The following is a 27,043-nucleotide window of genomic DNA, read 5'->3' as shown; positions in this document are numbered from 1 at the left end:
AAAAACTGTTCAAAATGACTTATTAGCACAGAATAAACTGTCAATTAAATAAAGAGCTCAATTAGAGTAAAAAAAAAAAAGAAGAAGCAACTTACACACACAGGACTCCCGTGGGACCAGAAGTGACAGATACCTCACAAGTTATGAAATGACAGATAGGGATAAATGGGTTTGTTCATGTACTATGAAATAGAGCAACACCATGCTACAGTCAGGCAGTAACAGGCCACATATAGGTAGCATTTTTAACAGATAGAGCCAGAATATTGTTTGATGTTTGAGTATTTGACAAGCACTCAGCCTGCATATCCCCTATTTGTAGTTATACTGAACACATTCATTCTACATGAACTCGGCGAGCTGACTGATTAAACTGTGAACTGCATCTCAAATAACATTCATCACCATCAAGGAAAACAATATTATACAGTGATATCAAAGAGTCACTAACAGTGTTTAGTATTGTTGTTTACTATTATATATTTTTTTCTTTTTTAAAAGGACTTGTCACTGCAGAACATTACAGTAGCTCACTGTATTTCACTTCAGAGTCTCATACTGTTATCTTTACTAGCACTCAGTTGGCACTACATTACCCAAGTCTCGAGCGAGCTATTCTAACGCAATAAAATGACCATTTCCAACTCTTTCAGCTGTTTGTAGCAACTCAGTCTCCTGAGGCCACTGGTCTTCAGATTGCAGGGCGTTTATGGTTGTAAGTTGTTGCAATGTGGGGGGGGGGGGGGGGGGGTCATCAGATAAGAGAAGAATTTCTAGACTAATTAAACCCTTTGAGACAAAGAATCACACTACAGTGATTTACAACTCTCTGTACCAGTTAACCCGACTCATATTTATCTGTCATATTATACAGATACCATTATCTACCTCTATGGGTAAGATAAAGTCTGAACATTTTTTTTGTCCAGTAAACATGAAAGGAGGCTATTACAGTAAATTACAACACTTAGTTTATATAGTTTTTCACTCATAGTTTAGTGGTAGTAAAAGGAGTCAACTGCTAAATAAAAGTACACAATGATCCTAGCCACTGTCCATACTTTATACAGTGCAATGGTGTAATAAGCTCCTTGAATGAGCCTGTTCATCCTCAGTTACTACACAACTTTATGTGTAATGCTCACATTATAATATGCTCTCACATTGCTTTTTAACACTGCAACTCTGTACCTATAACAGCACATACAGATAAAACAAAAGGCAGACATTTTTGTGACCTTGGATAACTGATTAAAAAGTGAACATTTAATCTAATCAGTGCAATGAGACAAAACAAAAGAAGCTCCAAAGTTGTGAATAGCAAAGTCTACCAGGCATAATTCCTTTTTGCTGGCTGCTGCAGAGGGGTATGCTAAGATAGAAAGTATTATTTTCCTAAATGGAAGGTGTCAGATGGTCACGGAAATGTGATCGGCTGTTCAAGATCACTGCTTCCCATCTGCAATTTGTGACGTGTGAAAGATTCAGCCCAAATGTGCTCACCAAGCGTAAATCCTCAGCACTTTCTCTTATCGTGGAAAAGCAAGATAACCAGCTGTTTACAGATCAGAGAACATATCATATTAATATCATGGAGAGGGTGATATCATCTTGTTTGTAAAATATTTTGTTAACTAAGTGTGGTGTGGTATAGCAACCTATAAAGTGTAAGCTGTAATTTATGTGTTAGTGAAAGTGTTGTAGTTTAAAGGCTTTTTTTTCCTGATAAAGAATATTAAAAATGCTATTAGCAGCCTTTAAAATGACAAAATTAATGCAAATTGCAGGTTACAGTAAATACTAAATTATAAGGCTTTCGGCAGGTACATTTGAATTAAAGACCCCCCTTCAATCCCAGTTAACAGTAGCAGCTTTCCTTTGATTCAGCATCTGTCACCGTGTATTTTATCTGATTTTAGGAGAGTTGACAATTATCTGTGTGAAATGATATTATAATGTGATGAGTGTGATGTGGGTATTTGAAGACTAGAAACAGTTATCACAGTATTTTAGGGGATCAGAAGATTTTGATTGTGAGTTGCTGCCTCAGAGTCTCTTACTTTAACTGTGTGGCAATTGTTTTGTACATAATCTCCTGAGAGTAGTTTCATAATGAAGGGAACAAATGAGTTAACTTGGAGCATAGTTTAAATGTATATAGGTGAGAAGGTGAAAGGGTCAGCTTAAGTTTACTGAACTTTAAACAAATGTTTACCTCATTAAATTATTTTTATATGTATTTTGATAGTGGGACTGATTAGCGTATACTTGTCATCTCAGATCAAAGTTAGTGATATGATTCACAAAACGTCCACTGTGTAATAAATTGGAAGCACTTATATTTGCCATTCAGGGAGTATGGGAGGCCTGCTGTTTTAAACCCCTAGATCCCCACACATGGCGTAGCCACCGCAGACACGGCTCAGAGAGTCAGCCGGCAGCCGGGAGGTGAGCAGAAAGGAACAGGCGGTGTCCCCTCCAGAGTGAGCACAGGAGCGTGTGTGTGTGTTTACGGTATGTGTGTGTGTGTGTGTGGCATTCTCAAATGACAAAAGGATACCAGTTGTGCAGTTCAGGTGGGAGGAGACACTGAGGTGGTATGGAGACTCACCTGAGGGAAAGTCTGGACTGTTGGGACCGGGGTTGTAGTGGGGACCCGGAGTGTGTAGGGGCCGCAGGAGGCCACTCTGCCATTGAGGAGGTTTGGGGGCTAAAGGGAGAGGGGGGCTGCTGTTGCGCAGTCTCCCCAGCGTGATGCATCTACCTTCAGGGTGGCAGCAGGCATGGAGTGGGGTGCGATGGAGCGAGCACGGGCTCAGTGGCGCGGTCACCTAGGGACGCTGAAGCTGCTGTAGCAGGACTGATAGTTATTCCTTGAGAGAATTGCAAGATGAGCCCCATTGTATTAGCAACCCCCTCTACTAAAAACTGTATCAATGTTCTCAAGCCTTTAAAGAGTAAAGTTGGGGTGCAAAATATTTCACACCTATCGAAAAAGCAAATGCAGAATGCCTTTAAGCTCTGTGTTTAACAAAAGAAACACACAATGTTATACATCTATAGTCTTTCTTGGACAAATAAAATGTGAAATACAATAAACACAGTTTCTCTATTTGTGCATAATATTCGAAAATAGTATGTTCACTGTGAAGCAGAATTGCTTTTGTCGGAGTTAAACTTCACTAAATTTCTTTGGCAATGGGAAGCCAGCAAATTATTCCATACTGATTTGAAATTCTCAGACATTAAGCTTTTAATTTCCAAGCCATACTTTTGTGTTGCGACTGTTTGAGTCGTATCTTTTAGAAATTCTCTGTGTCTAATATGGTCAGCACTCCCAATTATTCACTCCACTGACAAGTGAAACAAATGGGACCAACCAGTGCATTCTGTATTATCTACACCCCTTGGATTCCCTGACAATAATTAATACAATGGCAAGCTGCTGTTACCAGCCCCAACGACATGAGCTCAACAACATAAGCTCTCCCTTTCCAAGAGCTCTTGAGAGGAAATTACATCCAGCAGTGAGGTCACATTGTGGCCTCTAGCAGCCAGGTCATATCATCATAGCGTCTGTGAGCCTAGATCAGATAAAGGTCCTATTGTATGGTGCTGTTAACATCACCAGGTCATTACTCACGTCATTACACCATGAATGTAAGGTGCATGGAATATGTCAAGAATAATATGAATACAGACCTGACCATGGAGGTATATACACAGCCTTTAACATCAGAGGCTGTCCCATATACTGTATATCAAAGAAGTGCATTAATATGCCACATGATCTTACTGAAGCAGCAGTGCTGACCACTTCACTGGTATGGTCACACACCATTATGTAGTGTTACTTCATTTGCTCATATTTCTGATAAACAAGGAAAGAACATTCCTAATATATCTCATAAATAGCATATACTGTATGTATGCATATGATCTGGTACATGCAGTCAGATTATTTAGGTCTATATATTGCAGGGTTTTAATAATAATAAACCTTTGTCTCAGTATTAAACATAAATACAGAAATATTTGGACTAATATGTCCTTTTAAAGAGATGTCATGCAATCATACTAACCTCTCTTATTTTAGCCTACAAGGATATTAACAGGGTTTTTTTTAATTATAGAGGAGCACATTCCCCCAACATCCATTAAAGGAATGCCATGCTAATTTTAAATCCTCACAGCAGGCATTGGCTTCAACACAAGAAAAGTGGATGAGTTTCTCTTTAACAGCTGTAATTTGTGTTTTCCAATCACCATGCTGATTTCTGCTCATTATACTCCGGTTTCACACCGGTAAGTGAGCAAAGTTTGGATTGATTGACTCTAATTAACTAAAAAATGTTCCAAGCCACGGATTTATTATCATGCTAGCTAGCCACAAATGTCAGAGACTTTCACAAATTATTATCCTGTTAAGATAAATATCTTTGAAATCAAACGAGTGTGGAAACACAAGGAACACGTATTGTTATTCTGATGAATTTGTTTGGCATGTTTTCTGCGGAGTTCCACATTAAAGACTCACCTGGGCAAACACACAGTTTCAGTGTATTGTTAGGCTGTACAATATGACTGAATGACAGGTGCTTTAGTTACTTAAACTTTAAAGGAATACACAGCCTAATAACCTACTTTACAGTCTAAATGCTGCATGGAATTTACTATAGACAATGTTTAAAATGACTTAGTCAATTAAATTAAATCTTCTCTATTAGATAAAAGACATTAACAGCTACTATATTAAGCAGTGCAGCTCTGCCTCGTCCACTCTGTTAACAGAAGACCCATTCCCTCTTGTGTGCTCGAAACTTGGCAGAATCTCCCTCATTGATATTTTAGACACAGTAGCACCTCTCTCAACTCACATTCTTTCTTTGACTCCATCAGCTCCATGGCTCAACTCTTCACTTGCTCATGAACAAAGACAGAACCGTTGGAGTGGACACCTCCATTTTCCTAGTTAAAAAAAAAAAAAATCTCAAACAGAATTTTGGTTAGCTCCAGAAGACAGAACGATGCTCTGACTCACTTGGCTTCACGTCAGTGATGAGAAGTGATCACTGATGTGAATCCACATGAAACGGACCCATCGTCTGCATGGTGGCGCCAGGCTGAAATTGAGAATCATGCTGCCTGTAAATCAGATTTTCCCAACATGTCTCTTGCAAAATATGCCTTTAACAAAACTACAAAAAGTCTTTTAAAGCAGCTTTGATGTATCACAGAATACAACACCACAGTGAGGCTTGTGCTGTATATTCCATCCTCATCATACTGAAACAAGCATCTAACATGGAGGAAAATACATCTCAACTGTCAAGTACCCCCATCAGTATTTCCACAGTCCACCCTCTTTAGACTAGCAGCATTTAGGTGTGTGCACTTTGAGGCACGCCTGCAGATAAATGTGATGACATCTAGTTGTGGCTCACTTCCATTTATTTAGGGGATTGATTAGATGCAAGGAGAGTAGATAAATGTGTTGGGGAGGCACTTTCATTTGAGATATTGCCAAATAGTCAGTAACGGAATATGAGATGGACTGAACATTTTTCTCTTCAAGGTGCTTTTGGAGATCTAGTGGCATCATAGCTTTGCGAGTAGTCAATATGAGGCTTCCTGTTAGTGCCATTATACTGGCTGTTCTGTATGTTTGTGAATTATATTTTATATACTGTACAAGTACAAAGCTAGAACTATAAAAACTGAAGATTCACTCCTCTGCTAAGAAAAGAGACAATCTAAAAGTCTGAATACTTAATTTTCCAAAAATAATTTAAAATTGATTGAATAATAATAATCTTTAATTTGAGATGAGATGGCCATGTTAAGATAGTAGACTGGACCGTGTTGCAGTCCATTATGTCTTTCTAAGGTAGTTGTGTCCACACTGCCCCCTTCTGTCCCCGAAAGTAGGAGAAGCAGCAGGCGTATCAGCAAAACAACAGCATCTCTATCAACCAGACACAGACAGGAGAGGGCAACACATATTTATAAGGGGCAGTTTGAAAGCATCAACCTTGAAATCACTGAAAATGCAAAGAATATTAACATTATTTGAATTATATTCCTATAATTAATCCTATTTTGTTGTCAATTTAAATATGTAGTGAGTCTGATAATATCCAGACTATTGTTTAGCCACATAAACATTTTTACTTAACTTTTAAAGTCTATATGGAGTTGATATTAGTGTTGTGTACCATTAATATGACACCGTTGAAACATTACAAAACAAAAATCAATTTTCCACGAGTGCTAAATGTGATTCAGTTAAGATTCCAAATTGAAAACAGTGTTTCCCCAGGGTTCTTTAGAAAGCCAGTGGATAGTGCGCACACAACATCCTTTTGTGCACACTATTTACCCCTGGATTGCTTCAGGCTAATGTCTCAATAATTTTCACTCCTTTCTCAGGTCCTTCCCACAAAGGACTTAACTAATGATCCATGGACAAAATGAAGCATTTAAATTTATTCATTAATCATTCATCTCCAGCTCATTGAAAATGCTAAACTTCCACAAAATTAAGATTGAATATTGAAAAGTGATTGAGGGAGACAGCTTTCAGAGAGTGAGGAGAGTGAAGGAGTGCGGGGCATAATAACCAAAACAGGGTGTTTTGAGAGACAGTGGTTCTCACATGGGCATGGTCAAGGTGGCCAAGGTGTACTAAGTGCTAGTTAAGGTCACAGGGTTTCACTAGTTGTAATTAGATCTTGGAATCTGGAGAAGCGTAGAATTTCTGTCAACACTGCCTGTAATTATTCTCTTTTCCAATTAATGGTGACATAGATTAATTATCTGATGAGGCAAAGCCAATTGCAATCATTCACCCAGCTAAAATTAGATCAGTCCTGACAGCAGCATGAAAGTCACCTGTTTCATTGTTATGGATTTGCTGCAAGTAAAGAGAGGGGAATAGTGAAGCGTGCTAGGGTAAGTAAGTTGTCTGGTACAGGTGAATGTCCAATTATACTGCTATTTGAACTGAAGACATCTACTCATTCGATCCAGCAGCATCTGGACTGGCTTGTTTGTTCACCCCGGCATCATCAGTGGTAGTAGAGTCATCTGTCAAGGATTGCAGGAATGTAGAGATGAGCTGAATTTCTTCTGACAACCCCTCCTGTTGAAATAAGAGACAAACAGGGTAAATGTAAACAGGTTAATTAAGAAAACAGTGAGGCAGTTTTTGCATAAATGCAATCCTCACTTTATTAGCGTCTCGCACACAGCTTGCAGACAGTTGTGAAAGTAACGTTACTATCTTGTTCTTATTTTTGCGAGGAAGGAGAACAAGAGGCTCCTGGTGAACCAAGTCCAGGTTCAGTGCTCTTCTGTTTTAAAAACCTCAGCATCCAGTTTTTCTATTAAACTGCCTGGCACTGTCAACCAGCTTGGGAATCTGAACCGGCCTAGCCATGCAGAAATTCTCTGACTAACAATTATATCAGAAACAGGATCTTGGATTACTGTCCCCTGGGACTGGGGCAGTGGGCGTCTGCTCCAATCATTACTGGCCATTCAACAAGGCTCTGCACTGCTCTCCGCTGTTAGCCATTGTCAATTATGCCATCCCTAGTGTAAACTCACAGAACACAAAGCTGAACTGCCAGTTCTGGCAGGAGTGTAACAGGATGACAGCCCCCCCACACCCTCCCCCCACACTCCCACCGCACCCACTCCCACCCACCCACCCCAGGGTTCCCCAGTCTTCTTTCCTTCAAGCTACTTTTGAGCAAAATGCCATTTGGCTTCAGATTCGAGCACGCCTTAGCCGTGAAAGCGCTAACCTGACCTCTCTTATGTTCTGCTTGTGGGGTTAAGTGGACATGATGGATTAGTATAGGCCTCATCAAGATTCAGCCTGGTTTAACTCCAGTTACTACTGGTATCAGTTCTATTGATTTCTTCATTTCTTTCTTACAAACTAGCAAATTATATTGATAACCTATGTATCATGTATCTTGGAGTCTTTGTGTTAAGTGCATTTCTTTGTGAATCTTAAGATCATAATCAAGGTTTTAATAGTTTGATAATCATGCAGATTATGTGTTTATGCCTGCTCATAAACTCATAATGTTTTGTTTTGTTTTTTCATAAAGGTTTTTCTACATGTCTACTTTTTGGAGGATCGACCCTGAGCTGGACTGCTCATGAGGAGCCTGTTTAAAGTGAGTGCTGCCTGCTCTGATGGACCCTGTGCTGAGCTGTGACGGGTGACGGTGTGGTGCGCTTGAATACACCAGCTCTTTTGTCCTTCACACTCTGCAGCTCTCTGATAGCTCCTCCCCCTGTGCTCCACTCCTCCCTGCCTTGAGCTGTGATCTGCTGGGGCCTTTTGAGGCTGGGCTGCTGAGACATGGCTGCTCCCTGTAATGTCTGGACCAGACCCATCAAAAAACATGTCAGCAGTCAGAGAAGGAGGAACTGAGAAGGAAACCACTTAATAGCATTTTCACTGGGTAGTCCCCTGGAAAACCTCTAATCAAATCTTAGAGTATTCTGCCTCCGGCATATCAGATAAAGTCAGTTGAATTTAAATGTTGGTGAACAACAAAATTAACAAAAATAAGGATTTTACAGAAAAACAAAAGACTGCAGCCAACAAATATGTTTGAGTAGTGGTTTGAGATGCCCTACTGTTAAGGCAGAAGAAGTACAAAGGATGAAAGTGGTTCTATAGTATGGTTACATGCCACCTGGCTCTGCGGTAATGCTGGACAGGACATTTCATAAAGATTCATCACTGTCCCTCTGTCCGCTTTGACCTCATCTCACATCACAGCACAGATTAGACACCGATTATCCTCTAATTGAAGATCCTTACTTCTCAACCTTGCAGAATATGCTCCTGCTCTTCTGCAACACACACAGAAGGTTATTCTACTCCAAAGAACAACCTGTAACACACATCTCTTCCATTTAGGGTAGTAAACTCGCTCTGAATTAGCCCTTAAAGTCAGAACGCCGCTGCTAAACACAGAACAAGCTACAATGTTAATGCAATGTGACCAAACACAATGTGTTCAGTATATAAAGTTATCTAGAGAGGCAGAGCTAGCCTCAGACATGGGGTCACTGCATAGGCGCTCTAGCAGACACATCATCCATCACATCAGTCTGTGATCTGATGAGTGAATGTATAGAGTGTAATGTAAGAGTGGCGTCTTTAACTCCACCATAGTAGTGAAGCACAAAGCCTTGCTGGATGTTTTACTGTGGTATTGCCTGGCTGCCCTTGCTTGGCAAAGAAGACACAAGGCACTAGCCGGATGAGGCTCAAACAATGCCAAGCATAACAGGGAGTTACTGTAGTATGCAAAAGAATACGCTACCATCCGGTAGAATACCTAGACTGGGATGAAAGTTGAATAAAGGGATTTACCATTTAAATGAATGGTGCCAGTTTGAGCAGTTTTCTAGCCGGTTTTACATGTATATGTACAAATACCTGGGATGTTTTTATTTTCTGGTCGGTCTCTTGAGAAAGAGACTGGCACCGGTCCAGTTCAGCCTGGCTGTAGAGGCTGCGTTGTTTGAAGTATTTCACCAAAGCTTTGTGCATCCTCTTCTGCAACAAAGAGAGCTAGGGGGAGAGAAGGCAGAGAAAAGGAATTGGTAAGGCAGGAGAGGAAATTAATGGCAGTGTTCAAGAAGAATGATGGAGGGGAATAGAGAAAGCAGTCAATAGCCCATTCTGCAGTACACGGGCCTGACAGGAATTTCACAGTCTCTTGGTTTCTCTGCCCACTCGTGTGCACTCATCAGAATCCAGTCACATCTGGCTGCCAGGATGGGGGGTTAATTTTCTCTAAATGCTTCAGCAGTTTTGTTCTAGCCGAGGCAAACTCTGTGACTGCAAAGCTGATGAGTAAAATATTTCTACTTCACCCAGTTTAACTTTATACCAATCCCCTCAAGACATATTTTACACATACACACAGAGTCATGAACCCCCCACTGAAACCAGAAATTATTCCTAGTCTCTTGGAAAGACATGCTGCTTGCTTTATTATTTGAACACAGTTTCAAGCAAAGAGGTTTAAATTCTGATAGATGCCATTGCTTTTCTTCCCCCCTCCATCTCTCTACTCTTCCTACAAAGCTTATCATTGCTTGGCAATGTGTTCCCCAGTGCATTGAAAACTAAAGCGAATTAGCTCAGTCATCAGCTCCTGAAGGAAAGACAATAACAAGAATGCGCTTTTATGGTGTACCCTGTTAAAACCTAAGAGCTGAAAGCTTCCACATAAACAAAGCAATGCTTACATGTACAGTAAAATCAAGAGGATTTTTAGAAGAGGCACATAGTAGCAAGGGCTATCACGTACTTATTAATCAAGCATTTATTTCATTTACTATAGAAAAGTTTGTGCATTTTAATGTATTTTTACTTGCTGAATTTTGATGAAGTTATATGTTAGTATTAATTTTTTATGTTCCTTCATCCTCTTGTCAAATATTACTAACTTTAATATTAGACAAACGACCTAAACTGTGTGTTGACTGGACAAATAACAAATGAGAACCATCCACACCAAAAATATCAAGTATTTGTGTACTGCAATAAAAACACCTTGAAGCTGTTTGGTTGGATGGAACTGATTAGTTAAGTAAAATTATCACTATCTGAAACACAAGTATATTAAAGCTGCAATTGGTAATTTATATTGGTTATATATCCCATCTGTTATAATGGAATATGTCATAACACTAAAACTAGCACATTTGTGCTTGAAGATGCTCTCCAAACTCTGCTGGTCATAAATGTTGTTGATAGTTTTGTTGCACCTGTCCTGGATGATAATGATAATGATAATAAACACTAACACTACTAAATAATACTTTAAAAGTCAAGGAATGTGGTTGATAACACTTCACTTCATTACTTTATTAACAAGATAAAGCAATAAGATTAGAGTCCAGATGCTCCACCTTCTTAGTTGTACTGTACTGGGACGTTATAACTTGTGGAAAGTTTTTAATTTCAGCTTTACTGGTAGAACTATAACCTGCATTTTTCTATGTGAATATCAAATATGGATTGTGCTGAAAAGAATTGAAAAAGTTCAAATGACAGATTTTAATTCCCACTCCCAAACATTCATCATAGGTGTTTTGACCTTCTTGTTTTAGATGTTCTCTGTGTGACAACAAACAAAGTGCCAGAGAAGTTATTTATAACAGAAGTAATCTTACAACTGAATATGGAACAAACATATTTTTTGCATGTCTGTACTTAATGCCAGAATATATTTAAGGCATTTCGTGTTGTATCTTGAAAGCACAGTGAAGGTTGTTTTCAAATTGTCACTTGAACTATACACTACATTGGTGCTGCCTGCTGTCAAGATTATATTTCAAGGATACTTAAGAGATGGTTTTCATTGTGTCTCTGCTGACTATCAACCAGATTATGGGCTCACCAAACACATAAATGACTGGTGTGAGGGATTTCACACACATGCACTGATGTTCTGATCTCTCAAACGATCCTGACTATGTTAAATGCAGTTAAATTGTTGCCTCCAGTTACAAACAAATCAATTAAGGGCAATCACATAGTGTAATACATGTACTAAACTCGACCTGAAGTGCAAGCATTATAAGGATAATAAGTGAAAATTGCAAACAGGAGAGAAGAGTACTTGAGCGTTCCTGTGTAAATCAGATTAAATGTGATAGCCCTGCATTTACATTTCAGAAACATTGTTGATTATAAGCCTGTTATAAAAACTGAATTTAGGCATAAAACACTAGCCGAGAGGCTGCTGTTGTAGGAGTGTAGAGTTGAAACAAACAAAAATGGTGAAGGCTGAATCCGGAGTAAAAGAAAATCAGGCTTTGATCATGAGCGTGGAAAATCCTGTCCACAGGATTTTATTTTTGCATGCATTTTTCACTTGATAACATTCATGCAGTTAGATGAGGAAATGCTCAAGTAAAGGTATTAGTCATTTTTGGAACAAATAATATGTATTTTTCATTGCAGGAGAAGTGTGCCCTCTTCCTGGTGTTATGGTTGTCATGTGTAATTCCATTCCAGTTAAATAGTGTCAAAAACTACAAAGATTAAACAGTAAAATGCTGCTCGGTTGTCTCCCTCAACTAGTCAAGACTTCTGGTGCTATTTTAGCACTGAACGCACATAGATCCTAACCTGTGTTTGTTGCTGATCTCTAAACTAACTGCTGTAGCAGGCAGAGGCAAATCTGCAACAGAACGATAATAAAACATTTCACCCCTGACCACCTTACAGAAACTATAATCAACAAAATGTGGAAGTCATAGTATTTACATGTACCATCAACCTCTCGCTTCACTCCCCTCGGTGGCAAAAACTACATAGCTATCATTACATTATGTCACATCCATCATCCTCCTCCACTCAAGTTATCTCATCATTATTAGATATCTGCAGTAACCCCCTCACTGGTGGCCAACCTACAACCTTCTTAAAACGAATGCCAATGTAGAGAAGAGTTATCCAGTGTTAAGAAGAACATGAGGAAACAGAGCATAAGATAACAACAGAAATCCTGAACCATTAAACATCATTTAAAAAATAAAGTATAGCTATGTAATGGACAGTTAAAGCTTCACAAAGCAGTTTCAATAGAAAAACAGTGAAGTAAATGAAATATCAAAAAATGTTATACAAACTACCTGTGTGTAATAATGACAAGATTTATGTGCATGGTTTTTCTTGGTCAGTGCAGACACCGCTTCCTGTTTGGCCTCCATAAGGATCTTCTTAAGACCTTCGTACTCGCTGGCCAGCTGTTTGTTCTCCTTCAGTGCGATTATAAGTGCTCCCTATACACACATGAAAACAAAAGGCTTGCTGTATTCATTTGCAATTAATAATGTGCGTACAGTTGTACTCTGGTAACCCAACAAACAAGTTCCCTGTTAATTTAACCCCTTAAGAAACAGCTGTCTGCTGTTGGGTCAGCAAAACTTTGTTCAAACCCATAACTTAATTTATGTGAGACTCTAAAGTTCCAGATATCTGACTGAATTTTGGGAAATTTTGACTATATGTATAATAATATTTCCATTTGATTAAATGGTGCAGCCTTAAACTCAGAGTCTTGGGTTTGAATACTTAAATTAGTGTTAATGTAATACATATAGCTGCAACAGCATGCATATACACAATTTACATGACACTATTAGACAGAGAGGAATAAAAAATATTTCTAATAACCTTAAAGCTACTCAAAGGGAACAAAATGAGTCAACTTACTGCAAGAAGAATAATTGCTGATAAAGCATGATGTACTGTACAGATGTAAAATATATAAAATACGATCACATGGATCAATGTTTTCATGACTCTGCTATGTAAACTACATAGATACACAGGACAAGATTTTATATGATGAAAGGAACTGAATAGTCAGTATACTGTACATATACACTGTATTAGATGTCTGAGCTGTACATTCTGACCTGCTATGTGTGTGTACAACACTATATAGAATTCATGCATTTTGTATTTGTGCTTTTAATTAAGGCAAAATAAATAGCCGGCACACAAAGCTGGACACTTTTCTGGGAAATCAAGCAAATAAATCACAGAGTATATGTCTCTCTGCGTGCCACCCCCCTCCCTCAGCCCCCACTCTCCTTGTCATTTGAACATTGTTCCCAAGTACTGGATATGTGGCTGGTGAATATCTCAACTCTACCTGCAGACATAATGAAGTGTGTCTCTGCAGTAAAACAGAACAGCACTAAAGTGATGAGTTTAACCCAGCAGAAAGAGGGGCTGTAAACATGACAAATGCCTGCTATTGATTTCAGGTTTAATTACTCAATGCAGCACTGACAAAGCCCATCTGATGCTGTTGTGAAGTGTAAATGGAACAAATTACACTTCATTGCCCATAAGAAACTGATAGCGTCTGCAGTTTGCATTGTTTACTTTGTCCTCGCCAAACGACAAGCCCTGATCAAATCAAAAATTAGGTGCATGTTTGAAAGACAGAATACTTTTAGATATGTATGCATGCACAGAGAGAATACTAGTGAACAGGTAAACCTATTTCACCTTGATATACCCTATATTTGTATCTTTACATATAACCATCTGCTGAACATTTTTAAATAGCCACATAGAAACCTCCATGAGTCTATTACAGGAATAATACTCACCTGTATCAGTTTCTATGGCAAAAAAAAGAGCTGCAACCTACACAGACTAATAGGAGTAAAGTATGGGGTCAGCATCTTTATGAGAAATCTCATATTTGAGGGTATCTAACCATTCTGCTTCATGCACTGTGATTTCTGAGTGCACACTCTGCTTATTATGTTATGCTAATGCAGACATTATGTGTGCTTTTTACTGGTCTCGATGATTAAAGTGTCCAATTTCCTTACAACTTCAGACTCTCTCTGATCTTTTTATTTGCTGGAGTATTGTTGTTATATCATCTTATTTCGTCAAGTGAAAAGACTAAACCCTTTTTTGCATGGCTAACTTTTATCTGGCTAATGGGAGTTGTGTCTATGTGGAAGACTTCTAATTCTTAAATTGTCTCATGCCAACAACTTCTTTAAAGTTGCTGCACTTGGATGCATGGCGGCTTAAGCTCCATTGCCTTTTCTTGTTTTGAACTAATGCATTCTTGATCACCGTTTAATGAAACTATATACCACATGGCGATTTCACATTAGATAAGCCATGTGAAACCCCCATCAGCAAAGAGGCTCTGGCTGGGGCTGATAATCCTGCAGATGAAAACCTTACAACAAATAGGGGTTTCTCTTACAAAGGAGTGTTCAAATACATGCCATTCGGTGCACAGCATACTCATGTTTTTACAACAGCCTATTTTTGGAATAAATATTAAAATGATATGCGTGCTTGATATTGTGAACTGTATGCTTACAATGAAATTGCTATTGAAAATTTTGGCCCACAGGTAACAAAATAGGCACAGCATCTCACCACGACATGCATCATCAAATTCGTCCAGACAAAAAGACTATAACAACAGTGAGTTGTCATTTGTGGGAAAAGCACTTGAACAAGATTGACCATGGCTTGTAATTTTAATTGCACACAGCTCTTTTCTCTGCATCTTAAGGGAAGTATTGTGACAAGCAATGTGCTGACACTAATCCACAAACAAATAAACAATGAGGTGTTTTTTTTTTTTTTTTTTTACACCTTCTGTCTGATTTCACAGTATTTGACACAAAACGTCATGTATTTACAGGAGTTATGCTGAACAACATTCAACTCAATTTAATGTTTTGTTACCTTGGTGTCTTCCATTTCCTTTTTTCTTGCTGTAACATGAGCAGTGTGTGTCTGCATGGATCGCTGTGTTCGTTGTAGGCAGTTATTAATATCAGACTGCAAGGTGCTCATTATGAGAGCAGCTGATTTGTCTTTGAATTCAGCCACGTCTAAAGCACTTCTGGAAGAACAAATCAAACACATAAAATGATCATATGCTTCTAAAATCTATTTGAAATATAATAGATTTTATGGATACTGCAATAGTGAAATAGTAAACTAAACCTTTTTTTTAAGGGAGACATTTCTTGAGTTTTTAAAATCATAAACATGTTTTTTTGTTGTTGTTTTTAAACATTTTTACATTGATTTACTTTACATTTAAAATTAAAGTATTCTTTCTTTACTCTCAGCTGTTATATTGAGTATTTCCTCATACTAATCTTACTTGAGTTCTGCTATGACTGCTGGCATGCTTTCAACTATTTGTTCCATTTTCTCTGAAGCATTTTGGTATTCTTCACACTTCTTTGTAAGGTCACTGGTCCTGCTCAGGGTGATGTCATATCTCTTTATAGTGGCAGTGTGTAAATCCTGTAAACAAAGAGTAACATTGAATATTCATTGGACAAACTCAGCACACCTTATTTTGTTCAAAATGCTAAAACCAAGAGATTATTTGTCACGACATGATAAATAGCTGCGACTAGCTTTCTGCTCAATGAGCTTTCCAGATTAAACCTGACTTAGAAACTGTTCTTTGATTTAAAAATAGCTTGTTTTATGCAACCGTGAACTTTTCCTTTCTTACCTTTGCCACTTTCAGGTGGTCACATTTGAGTTTTTTCTCTCTCTCGAGGTTGGCTAATGTGTTGTTGTGTTCAGACTCAGTCTTTTCCAAATGTTCTGTCAATATCTTGGCTTTCTATACAAATCAAGAAATAATCACAAATGCAGTTGACTTAAACTCTGAATACATGATTTTGTTGATTTTTTTTACTTACTCTTTTACCTGAGTTACATCAGTACCTCAATTTGTATCTCCAGAGCTTCTGTTGTTGAGGACACACTTTCAAATTCATCTTTAAGTTTTTTGTTGGCTAGCTCTGAGCGCCTCTGCAGTCGAAGGAGTTCATCATTGATGTTCGTACACTGACTCTGACGCAAAAGAAAATACAAGACAGAATGTCATCACCCTAAAGTCTTAAACCGATAGTGGGGAATGTAACAGGAGTGGGAATGTAAAAAAGAAAAAAAATGCAATTGAATACAGCCATGCATTTAATGCTACCTTTAGGAAACAGTCATGTTAAATTTTATTGAAACTGCACTTTGTGAAGCTTTACCTGGTCATAACCTCGCTATAAGATTATACAACCAAAGTGTTACACAGCTACTGAAAAATTGGGCAAAAATACAGTGATGTATTTTAAAGATTTCAATTTAATTCTTCTTTTACATTGATTCTCCAAATGTAAAGCACCTCATGAATATACCTTAAGTAGTTCCAGGGCAGTCATCTGACCCGTCAGATTTTTCCTCAGGTTTTCGATCTCTTTCTGTAGAGCATAGAAAGAGCAGTAATATATAGGGTTTTTTCTTGCATGATGTGTCTCATGCTGTATACTGTACGTAGAATATGTACATATGTTTTCACTGACCCTGGCCCTCTGTTCTTCCATGAAGGTCAGCTGCTCCTGCTCTTCCAGCTTAGTCTGGGTGACACTGTGCTGGGTTACAACTTGGGTCACTTCCTCCTTGGCCCTTTCCCAGTGCTCGTCATTGTCAATGATTTTCTGGAGCATCTGCTTCCTCTCCTCACGCATCTGCTTCACTGCTTTCTCACTGACAAAAATCCCACAGTAAAGTAATGGTAAACAGTATGCATCTTTATACAAATTGCATCAAATAGTAGATGTTGCATGCTCCTTCAGTCTTTTGGCTTTGAGACTGTATTGTACCTCTCAGAAATCTTTATCTTGTAGTCTTCCACATTCTGTTCATAGTCCATGTTTTCTTTACGTAGAGCTGCAAAAGCATTACGTTTTGAATGGAGCTGCTCTTCTTCACAGGAAACCTCTGCTTCTCCTTTAAGTTTCTGTGGATAACAAAATGTGCAGTATGGCACAGAACGGATCTACAGTATTTGTTGTGTCTAAAATAAAATTCAAACATTATTAGCAACAGTTTCAGTGAGTCAGATCTTAAATTTGGAAGTCACTCTATCCATCAAACTACCAAGACATACAAATGCGACACTGACATTATAAAAAACATGTCCTGTAACTGACTTTAATCTGATGCTACTTACAGTTTTCTCAATGTCTTCTTGCAATGCCATTAGTTTCTCTTTCAACTTTTTATTCTTTAGCATCTCCTCCTCAATTTGATATTTTAATTGTGAAATCTGTAATAAAAGCAGGAAAAACATTAAATATACTACTTCCGTGTATAGTTGAGAGTTGCCTTTTTTGAAATTGCATCAAAATATGGACATTGGTTACTCTGTCTTTTTCAGTTTTCTCGAGCTCCATTATTTCAGGGAAAAGTTGAGTTGTGGCAGCACACTTTTCTTCTGTAAGAGCAACCGTCTGTTCTGCATCCTCAATTTCAGCATATAGATCTTTCTCAAGGATCCTCAACTGGTTTAAATCTTCTCTAGAAAGAGAAACAATTTTGCCAATGATCATGTTGGTGAATTAAAAGCAGTTCTTTAAAATACATAACACAGGTAATGAAATCACAGGGTAACTCACAATAAAAAGGTGTCACATGGAAGAGAGAGTCACAACACAACATAGTCATGTGGCATGCAACATATTGAGAGCAAATAATCAACAACATCCTGATACATGTGCACCTGAAGAGGAAAATATATCCCTAAAAAAGCAAATTGCTTATTTATACTTAAATTTAAAAATGTTACTTAGCATGTTAAATACAATTATTTAACATCATTTAACATTATTTGTAATTGACCTGTGTACATTCCATCTATAAGTTGTTTTAAATACAAGCCTATACATGCGGGAAATGAGTGTAATAGGGGACACAGATCTATGAGGATGAAGGGTTTAAAGGAAGTATTACTTCCTCTTTGGTGATTCTGTTTTCTTCACTTTCACTTTTACAGGAAACAAGTTTTTAATCCGTCAAGTCTATTATATTCTTTTATCACCTGTAGTTAAATCTTAAATAATGTTTGCAGTTAACTTAAGTAAAAGTTATGATCAGTCTGTCTCAAAAGACTTGTCTGGTAACACAGCCTTAAGTGGAAATACTGTTGCTATAATTAAACACAGTTAAATATACATTGTGCACTGATGAGAAACTACGGTTAACCAGATCTCAGGTTGAGGGTGATATGATGTTAAAAGACACCTGCCAGCCAGTCAGAAACACAGTTTTTCATAGTCATGGTGTAATTCTTAATATGAAAATGCTGTAAATGTAAATAACACATTCTGTAGTATCTGATAACTTTTTGGTTATTTAAAACACATACAAAAAGGATAAATAAAATTGACTTCATATTTTTTTTTTTGTTTGTTTTATACAAAACTTTAAGTTCCTGTAACTGACTTTGTAACTTGTGTACTGTGCAAAAGACGTAAAAAAAAAATTAAAAAAAAATAAAAATCAAGAAATTTACAAAACCACTAATCAACAAATCATGAAATATATAAGAACAGAACAGCAGACATTCAGATTATGTCCCCCTACCTTAACAGTAAATGTATATTGATGATCTCTCAGTATACAGTTTCTGACACGACAACTAGTTTAACTTGTTTCATCATCACTTTTCTAACAATTTATGAAATATCTCTCTCTCTGAGATGTACTTTATTTTTTTCATTGCATTTATAATAAATACTTACAATTTGTTGGCCAGCTGATTCTTCATAGCCAACAGTACATGCTCCTGTGATTTCTTTTCATTGTTGGCGTCCAGCTCCATCTTTTTGTACTCCTTCTCAACCATTTTCAGATCACTTTGTGTATCTGAGTATACTTTATCAGCCTAAAAAAGGACAAGAAATGATGTGCTTACAATTCACCTCACATATTATTCTATTCATAACTTTCATGTAATTTATATTTAAGTCAGTACATTATCCTGTTATCAAATCATACCCTGAGAAAATTAAATATTCAGATTTCAATACCTATAGCAGAAGAAAGGCAACATACATTTTTTCTTAGCTATGGGCAAATTTTAAGAGAATCCAGAAATCCCAAAGCTAGATATTAACCCCAGGCTTTAAGTAAACCTGAAATTAAAGACACACACTTGAACATCAGAGCCCAGGGTTAACATCTTGAAAACACTCACAGCCAATGACTTGGTGAAAAGTAATTAAACTAGAGCTGAGAGTTCACAGCCATACTAGTGAGGCTGTATTTAGGAACAGCTTGACCTAAATGCTAACATTGCTATGTTGACATGCTAATTTTCACCATTTTAGTTTAGCATTTTAATATGCTAACTTTTGCTAATTAGCACAAAACACCATGTAACCGGTCAGGAAGTATTTGGTCATAAACCAAAGTAAATTTGGACAAATTGAAAGTTTGACCTGATGATGGTGGTAGAGGAAAAGTTAATGGATGAAGTGATTTTAGCTCATCCTGAGGGGAACATAAATGTGTGTAGCAAATTTCATGGCCGTCCATCCAACAGCTGTTTGCACTTCACTCAAAACCACAAATATGAATCTCAGTGTGGCCCTTTTGTCTGGGAATCACCAAAGTCAATAGAATACATTGTGTGGGAACCATGAATGTCTGTACCAACTCTTGTGCCAGTCCCTGTAGTAGATGTAGTAGATGTTGAAGTATTTCACAGAAAATAAACTTTAGAACTTTGACCCGTTGGTGGCGTTAAAGGAAAAGTCAGAAGATCACCAAAGTGGTGGACTGTCCAGAAGACAGGCAGACAAACATTGTCATCCATAGAGTCTTTTCACTAGCATGGCTGAAAACAATCATTTCATTTGTGCTAACACTCAGTCTGGTGTTTCATTTAACAACCGTGCTAAATGACTTCAACCGTACCTGTTGAACACTGATCCCTCTGTCTCACCAGTGTACTTTCACAGACAACCATTTGCATTACTGCTGAAGGTAAATTTGGACATTAGCTTTTTAAGCATCGTATCATAAACTGAAGTAATGGACAAGTGGAAAGGCTAAATGAAAAGTCAGGAAATTTGAATTTGGATTATTTTGAGTTATCATCTAGGGACATAAATGTCTGTACCAAATTTCATGGTAACTGAGTCAATTGTTAAAATGAATATATTTAATTGTAGAACAAACTGTTGGACTGACAATGTACCGACAGACCAACAAATACGGCAATCCCTCGAGCCATGCTATTAAAAACAGTATCCAGCCTTTGAAAATATAAACACAGGAATAGTTTTTAAAACAAGAATAAATCAAATTAGAGGCTACCTCTGCTTGTTCAGTGTTGATTTGATTTATGAGGCTTCCTTGGATCTCTAGGTTGTCTCTCACGATGGGAACTTGTTTTTTGGCAAAGTTTATGTCCTTGTGCAAGTGTTGGTTCAAAACCTCCGCATGTGACAGTTTCTCCTGGACCTGGTCAAGTTTGTCTCGCTCTAGTTTTAGCTGCCACTTCAGTTCAGTGATGTCTCTAATGCAAGCCTCATGCTCTAGAAAAAGCAATCATTTTCAGAAACAAGTGAAAACATTCTTGATGCCGTGCTGGACAACTGAACCTCAACACTTCACAAGACACAAATGGGTCTATAAGGAAATCACAAGAAACCTCTCAGTCACTCACCTTTTTGAACAACCAAAGAATGCTCTTGTTGCTTCCATAGTGAAATACAGTCAACTTTGTTCTCCAAAAATCTTTTTCTTCTCTTCTCTTTGTGGAGACCTTCCTCTGCATACTGCCGATCAGCCTCCAGCCGCTCAATCAGATACACTACCTCTCCAAGGACATCATTTATTTTCTTCAATAGTGGCGATAATGGACAACTTTCTAGAGGGTGGAAAACTTTACAACATTGGCACACTATATTGTTCTGTATCATCTCTTTCAACTCAATAAATAAAGCTCTGTTAACATAATCTGACAAACTACAAAATGCAGGTAAACATAAACAACGTCTCTAATATTCTATTAGTGGCAGGGAGCACTGGATGGTACCTAATTAGTTACTATGTAGAAAAAAGATGTGAACCAGTAACTGGGACTCAATTATTGCCAGCCTGACGTAACCACTGCTGCAAGGAATGAAACAACATCTAAACCTAGAGCTTCTCCAACCAAGTGCACACCAGACATTTCTATTATGAGTATGCACATTAGGGACAGTATTTAGGAGGAAATATTTTAGAAATGGTATTCATGGTATTTGAAAAAATATGTTGTTCACCTCTTGTACTGATTGCGATGCCTTCAACAAACAACTTTGTAGACATCAATTGTTCAGTATCTGAGTCTTTGGACTGAAATCTGTTAAAGAAACAGTGAAACTCGTGTGTCATATTCTGAATTTAACATAAATATATAGGAAATGACAACAGACCTCACCTTAAAGTTTCACTGCAGTGGTGCTTGTCCTGTTCTATCAGTGGCTGGTATTTTCCAGACTGGTGGAAAACAAAACCAGAACATTTTTTTAATGGATTTTTTTCCCAATCAGGATATTTGTCTCAAGATCTCGCACACCTTTGATCACACCTGATGACAGTTTACCTGTTGACACCAGTTCTCCACCTTCATCTTCAGCTCTTGGATGTGGTAAATAGCGTGGATGACACTTGGTGACGGACTGTTGAGCAAAGCACAAGTGCGACGTCTTCCTGTGCAGACAGCCTGAAGATCTGCTTGATCTTGAGACACAAAATCTTAAAATTCAACTTTAAATTTAGTTAATCAGAAACAATAGCTTTTAGAGAAGCTATGAAAACCAAACCCTGCTTTTACATAATGGAACAAAGCCAGTAAAATACTTCATAAATAACTCAGTGATGAAACATCAAGCAATGGAAATCAGGAATCAGCAAACTTTAGTTGAAACAAACATTCATTCTGCCTAATTTATTTCATTTTTTATTAAAAAAAAGTATTTGGCTGTGAAAGATGTTCTGTGATTCTTTACTTTCACGTCAGGTTGCATAGACTCTGCAATATATTGGAAGCATCAGTGTGAGAGCAGAGACAACTAATTTGAACATCTCAAGAAAAACCCAAGGGCACATTCTTGGTGGTGAAAGGACGCCATCTGGCTGAAAAAAGGGTAAAAAACACAAGTGATGCAGAGTCCATGCTCACAAAGGAATGAACACTGACTGAGTTACCTTTATATATATATATATATATATATATACATAGTACAAAGAAACATAAAACTGCTCATACACAAGTAAGAGAAACACATTTAAAGATACAGTTAAGAAGAGGGAACAACAATTGTTGGCATAACTGGGTAAAAAGGTCCCTGTGCTGTATTTGAATTTATATTACTATACGTGAACCTTAAAGTCTGAACTTTTGAAAAGATTTACACACACAAAAAAAGTATAGATACAACTTAAACATGTAGTCTTGTTAATTATGTGATAAGTTTAGAACAAAACTCTACCCCACAATGACTCACAGGAAGCTTATATCACATAAATGTTATTTAATTTAATTAGTGATAAAGTGGTAAACAGTCAACAATAGTATTTAAAAAAGACTTCAGACTTTTAGACATGTTTTTTTCAAAGAGTGAAATCAGCATAGTATAATAGTATTACATGTTGATTATAAAAGTGTAAGCAGTTTGATAATATTAGGATGATCATTAAATTATGAATTCTGGTATTAAATATGTATTAGACTGCAGTGCTCAACAGCAGGTAAGATGGTGGTTATGCCTTTTTCTTTGCAGGGCCCAGAAGAGAGATGAGAGGAAAGAGCTGCTTCATTTAACTTATTATTATTATTTTTTATCATTTTCTTATTTTGAGGGATGGCTTTTTGCTGTGATCGTCTATTTTTTGTAAAATATATGAAACATTGTTAAGGCCACAGTGACTAACCGTTTTGATTGATTCTTTGGGCATTTATGAAATTTACTAGCGTCTGGCTGGTGGTCCATGTTGATTTAAAATAACGTCCTGATTTGTTTCTACCGTTTGTTGAACGCATGCCTCAACAAAGATGTTCATCTATGTTAGTTCTTTGTGTTGATCAACAATAGATTCATTCTTTATGATTAGTGCTTTTTACGTCAGGGTTTTATCTTAAGTAAATAAATAAATCTGTGAATTAATTAAATCATGTCTTGGCCCAATGGCCTCCTTCCTCTGCATTATGTGTTTTAGACATTTTTAACAAACAATCTTGGTCAGGCCCAAAGTCACCAAGTTCATGTTGTGTGGGAGGGATGAGAAACCTCTCCTGCCTCATGTGCTCAACAGGAGCAATCTATAGAGTACCTGACACCTTAGCTGAATGTCTGCAAACCAAGTTTGGGCGGACCAAAAGGCCTATTCAGAAGTTATAAGTGTAATGTAATGTAATGTAATATAAGTGTAATGTAATGTAGGTGTAATGTAATGTAAGTGTAATATAATGTCATTTCAGTGTAATGTAATGTAAGTGTAATATAATAAGTGTAATGTAATGTAATAAGTGTAATGTAATTTAATATAAGTGTAATGTAATGTAAGTGTAATATAAGTGTAATGTAATGTAGGTGTAATGTAATGTAAGTGTGATATAATGTAATTTCAGTGTAATGTAATGCAAGTGTAATATAATAAGTGTATTGTAATGTAATAAGTGTAATATGGCGGACCAAAAGGCCTATTCAGAAGTTATAAGTGTAATGTAAGTGTAATGTAATGTAATATAAGTGTAATGTAATGTAGGTGTAATGTAATGTAAGTTTAATGTAATGTAAGTGTAATATAATGTAATTTAAGTGTAATGTAATGTAAGTGTAATATAATAAGTGTAATGTAATGTAATAAGTGTAATGTAATGTCATATAAGTGTAATGTAATGTAAGTGTAATGTAATGCAAGTGTAATATAATAAGTTTATTATAATGTAATAAGTGTAATGTAATGTAATGTAAGTGTAATATAATACATGTAATATAATAATGTTATATAAGTGTAATGTAAGTGTAATGTAATATAAGGTAAGTGTAAAAAGTGATTTTGTGATTATTTACCGGTCTCTCCATAGGTGCCATTACAGTGACCACTGGTGTCACCTGTGAACTTTTCTATACCCCTACTACTCTGCGTATTCTGTTATCTCACTGAGAAACAGATAGCAAGCAGAACTAGTTGAATCTTTCCCACTTGGGGTGACATTTATCTTACCATGATGCTCTATTAATTAGTAGAATGACTAGTGAGCGAGCTGACTCAGACCAACACAAGAACAGAGTCGAAGAAAAGCTGACTAGAGACCCGAAACGGAGGCCATCTGTTGCTGAGCAGTTTAGATGAATAATATAAAGATCCAAGGTGCTATGGCAATATGGCAGCAGCGGGGCTGAAGAAACTCAAAATCATACTGGTGGGTTATATTATTACCACAGAGCAGACTAATGTGACTCTTAGGACCAATCATCTTCATCAAATGGGTGATATTAATATATTAAAATGAATTCAACATAATCAAATATCATTACATGTATTCATCATCTTCATCATTGAGTGTAGTGCAGTTGCTAAAACACTAAATAGTTGGACAGAAGAAGACTACAGTCTATGGGTGCGTGCTCCTAATGCAAATGACTGATACGTGGGTCAACGACGTGATGCAAACCGGTGTCAATTGGTGTAAACAGTGTTTTTTCATAAAAATTGGACTTTATACAGGAAAATATACGTGAACTAAAATGTGGAATGAATATAATCCACTTTTGCAATGCAACACTATTTTTTGTAACAAATTTTACATCATTTGTCAAAACTTATTGAGAAAAAACGGCTGTTTTTAGAATATGTCCTGCTCAATGTTGACAAAATGCTTTAAAATTTAAATGTAGAAATACTCAGAAAAAATTTATTTTCATTAATGTTTTTAAATTAGGTAATTATTTTTATAAGTACACTTAAATACACTGTAGGTGGTTAAACATCATTCTTTTGTGGTTACACCATTTGACATTTTCAGGAGCTGTCTTACTTTTGGTTAAAAAAAATAGTGGAAATGTAATTTCAAATGACATAAAACCAACAAAAATACAAAATGTACATTTAACAAACCTGATAACAACCGTTTTACAACTATTTTTAAAGATATTTTGAATTGCTCATCTTGCCAACCCTTATTTGTCACTGACCCACATTCAATACTTGTCATCATCCTTCACTCTCTATCAAATTTCATATATTTTTAATAGGATATAACACCTGCAACTAGAGTAACATTTAATGTCAGCATACCAAAGCTAACCTCTCACCTTGTTGATTAGGTCGTCCCTCTCTTGATGGGAATCTGAGGGGTTCAACATCAGGCATGGCTGAAGATCATCAAAAACCTTAAGAAACAGAAATGCCAAAAAAAAAGGCAGCTCTTAATTATTTTTTTAAGCTTCATTTACTTTGGATAACATATCTGCCGTTTATCTTTCGTACAAAGTTAGCTAACATTAGCTCAAGTTGTGGCTGATATCTTCACTCATCTCTGGAAGTCGCTCACTTAGCTAAGGTTAAGTTAACGTTTAATTAACTTAGCTAATGACAAATTCATGAGCTGGAGGGGGTCGTTGTCATGGCAGAAAGTGAAAGCAGAAAATGTGGGCTGGCTATCAACTTACTTTCCACTCTCACCTACCTGTTAGTTTTCTTAACGCCGCATCATTTGTCTTCTGTGTGTCAACGTTGCAGTCGAGAAGTGAAAAGTTGTCTTTTATCAAACTTGAGTCCGAGTGAATTAACTCAAGTTGCTGTCAATCTTCTGCGGCGGTTGCTTAGCAACAAGGGGCTGCGCTGAAGAGAGCCCGAGCTACATTCAAGAGCAGCAGTGAAGGTTGCGTTATCGTTTAGCAGCACTGAGATGCGTTTCCTATTCGTGTCATGTAAAATCAGATTGTCAAGAAACAGAAGAGAATAAATAAGCAATATCTCCTCTCTCATAGAGATTGCTGTGAATAGACTTTTTTTAAAAGATTCCTTTAGGAAATTATAAACATTGTAATTGTGAACGCATGCAAACTAATAGCCCACAATTACAATGACCGCATACTTCAGTGCTGTGTCACCTACATTGATGCGATAGGTTTATCTTCATTGTTATTGTTATATTTTACAGTTTAAGGCCACTGAATCACTTCTTAAAATGAAATAAAATAATTTGGACATTTCTGGAATATGTCTTGTTCAAACAATATGACAATTTTATGATGGCACATGCCCTCCTGCCTTGTGTAGACTGTATAAACATGCATCATAGTGAAGTGAAAAAATACTGTAATGTTTTTGGCAGCTAAACAGAGTCAACACAGCTTGAAAAATCTATAAAAGGACTCTCTAGGTTGTATTTTCATTTTTAATTGTTGGGTTCAAAACCCTTGCAATGCATTCGTCATGTGATGGCATTATGTAGGCTTTATTTTAGTGTTTTACAATACATACATAAGATAAGATAAGATGTATCTTTATTGATCCCCCTTGGGAGAAATCCTAATTGACACAGCAGCACAGTGGCAAAAAGTAGCAGCATAAGGGGTAAAGTCAGAAAATAAATAAAATTAAAAAAATAAATAAAATACTATATAC

The 27,043-nt window shown here is 37.0% G+C and overlaps 1 protein-coding gene across 1 annotated transcript; it reads right to left on the bottom strand.

Moving 5' to 3' along the window:
• Nucleotides 1–6,858: 6,858 nt before the first annotated feature.
• LOC133990038 (coiled-coil domain-containing protein 178) lies at nt 6,859–26,144 on the bottom strand. Its single transcript, XM_062428217.1, has 21 exons — nt 26,100–26,144; nt 25,726–25,803; nt 22,008–22,144; nt 21,843–21,901; nt 21,685–21,764; nt 21,084–21,287; nt 20,732–20,952; nt 19,153–19,295; nt 17,776–17,929; nt 17,583–17,678; nt 17,233–17,369; nt 16,933–17,116; nt 16,768–16,830; nt 16,301–16,429; nt 16,083–16,196; nt 15,720–15,865; nt 15,293–15,452; nt 12,685–12,834; nt 9,470–9,604; nt 7,017–7,141; nt 6,859–6,913 (listed from the first exon to the last, which is right to left on the bottom strand). The coding sequence occupies exons 2-21, from the start codon at nt 25,781–25,783 to the stop codon at nt 6,859–6,861; spliced, it is 2,550 nt and encodes an 849-aa protein (XP_062284201.1). The 5' UTR covers nt 25,784–25,803; nt 26,100–26,144.
• Between the last annotated feature and the right edge of the window lie 899 nt (nt 26,145–27,043).

The sequence above is a fragment of the Scomber scombrus genome, chromosome 11 (assembly GCF_963691925.1).
Source record: "Scomber scombrus chromosome 11, fScoSco1.1, whole genome shotgun sequence".
Lineage (NCBI taxonomy): Eukaryota > Metazoa > Chordata > Actinopteri > Scombriformes > Scombridae > Scomber > Scomber scombrus.
The sequence above is the reverse complement of the archived record's forward strand: the minus strand, read 5'-3'. Positions and strand labels throughout refer to the sequence as shown.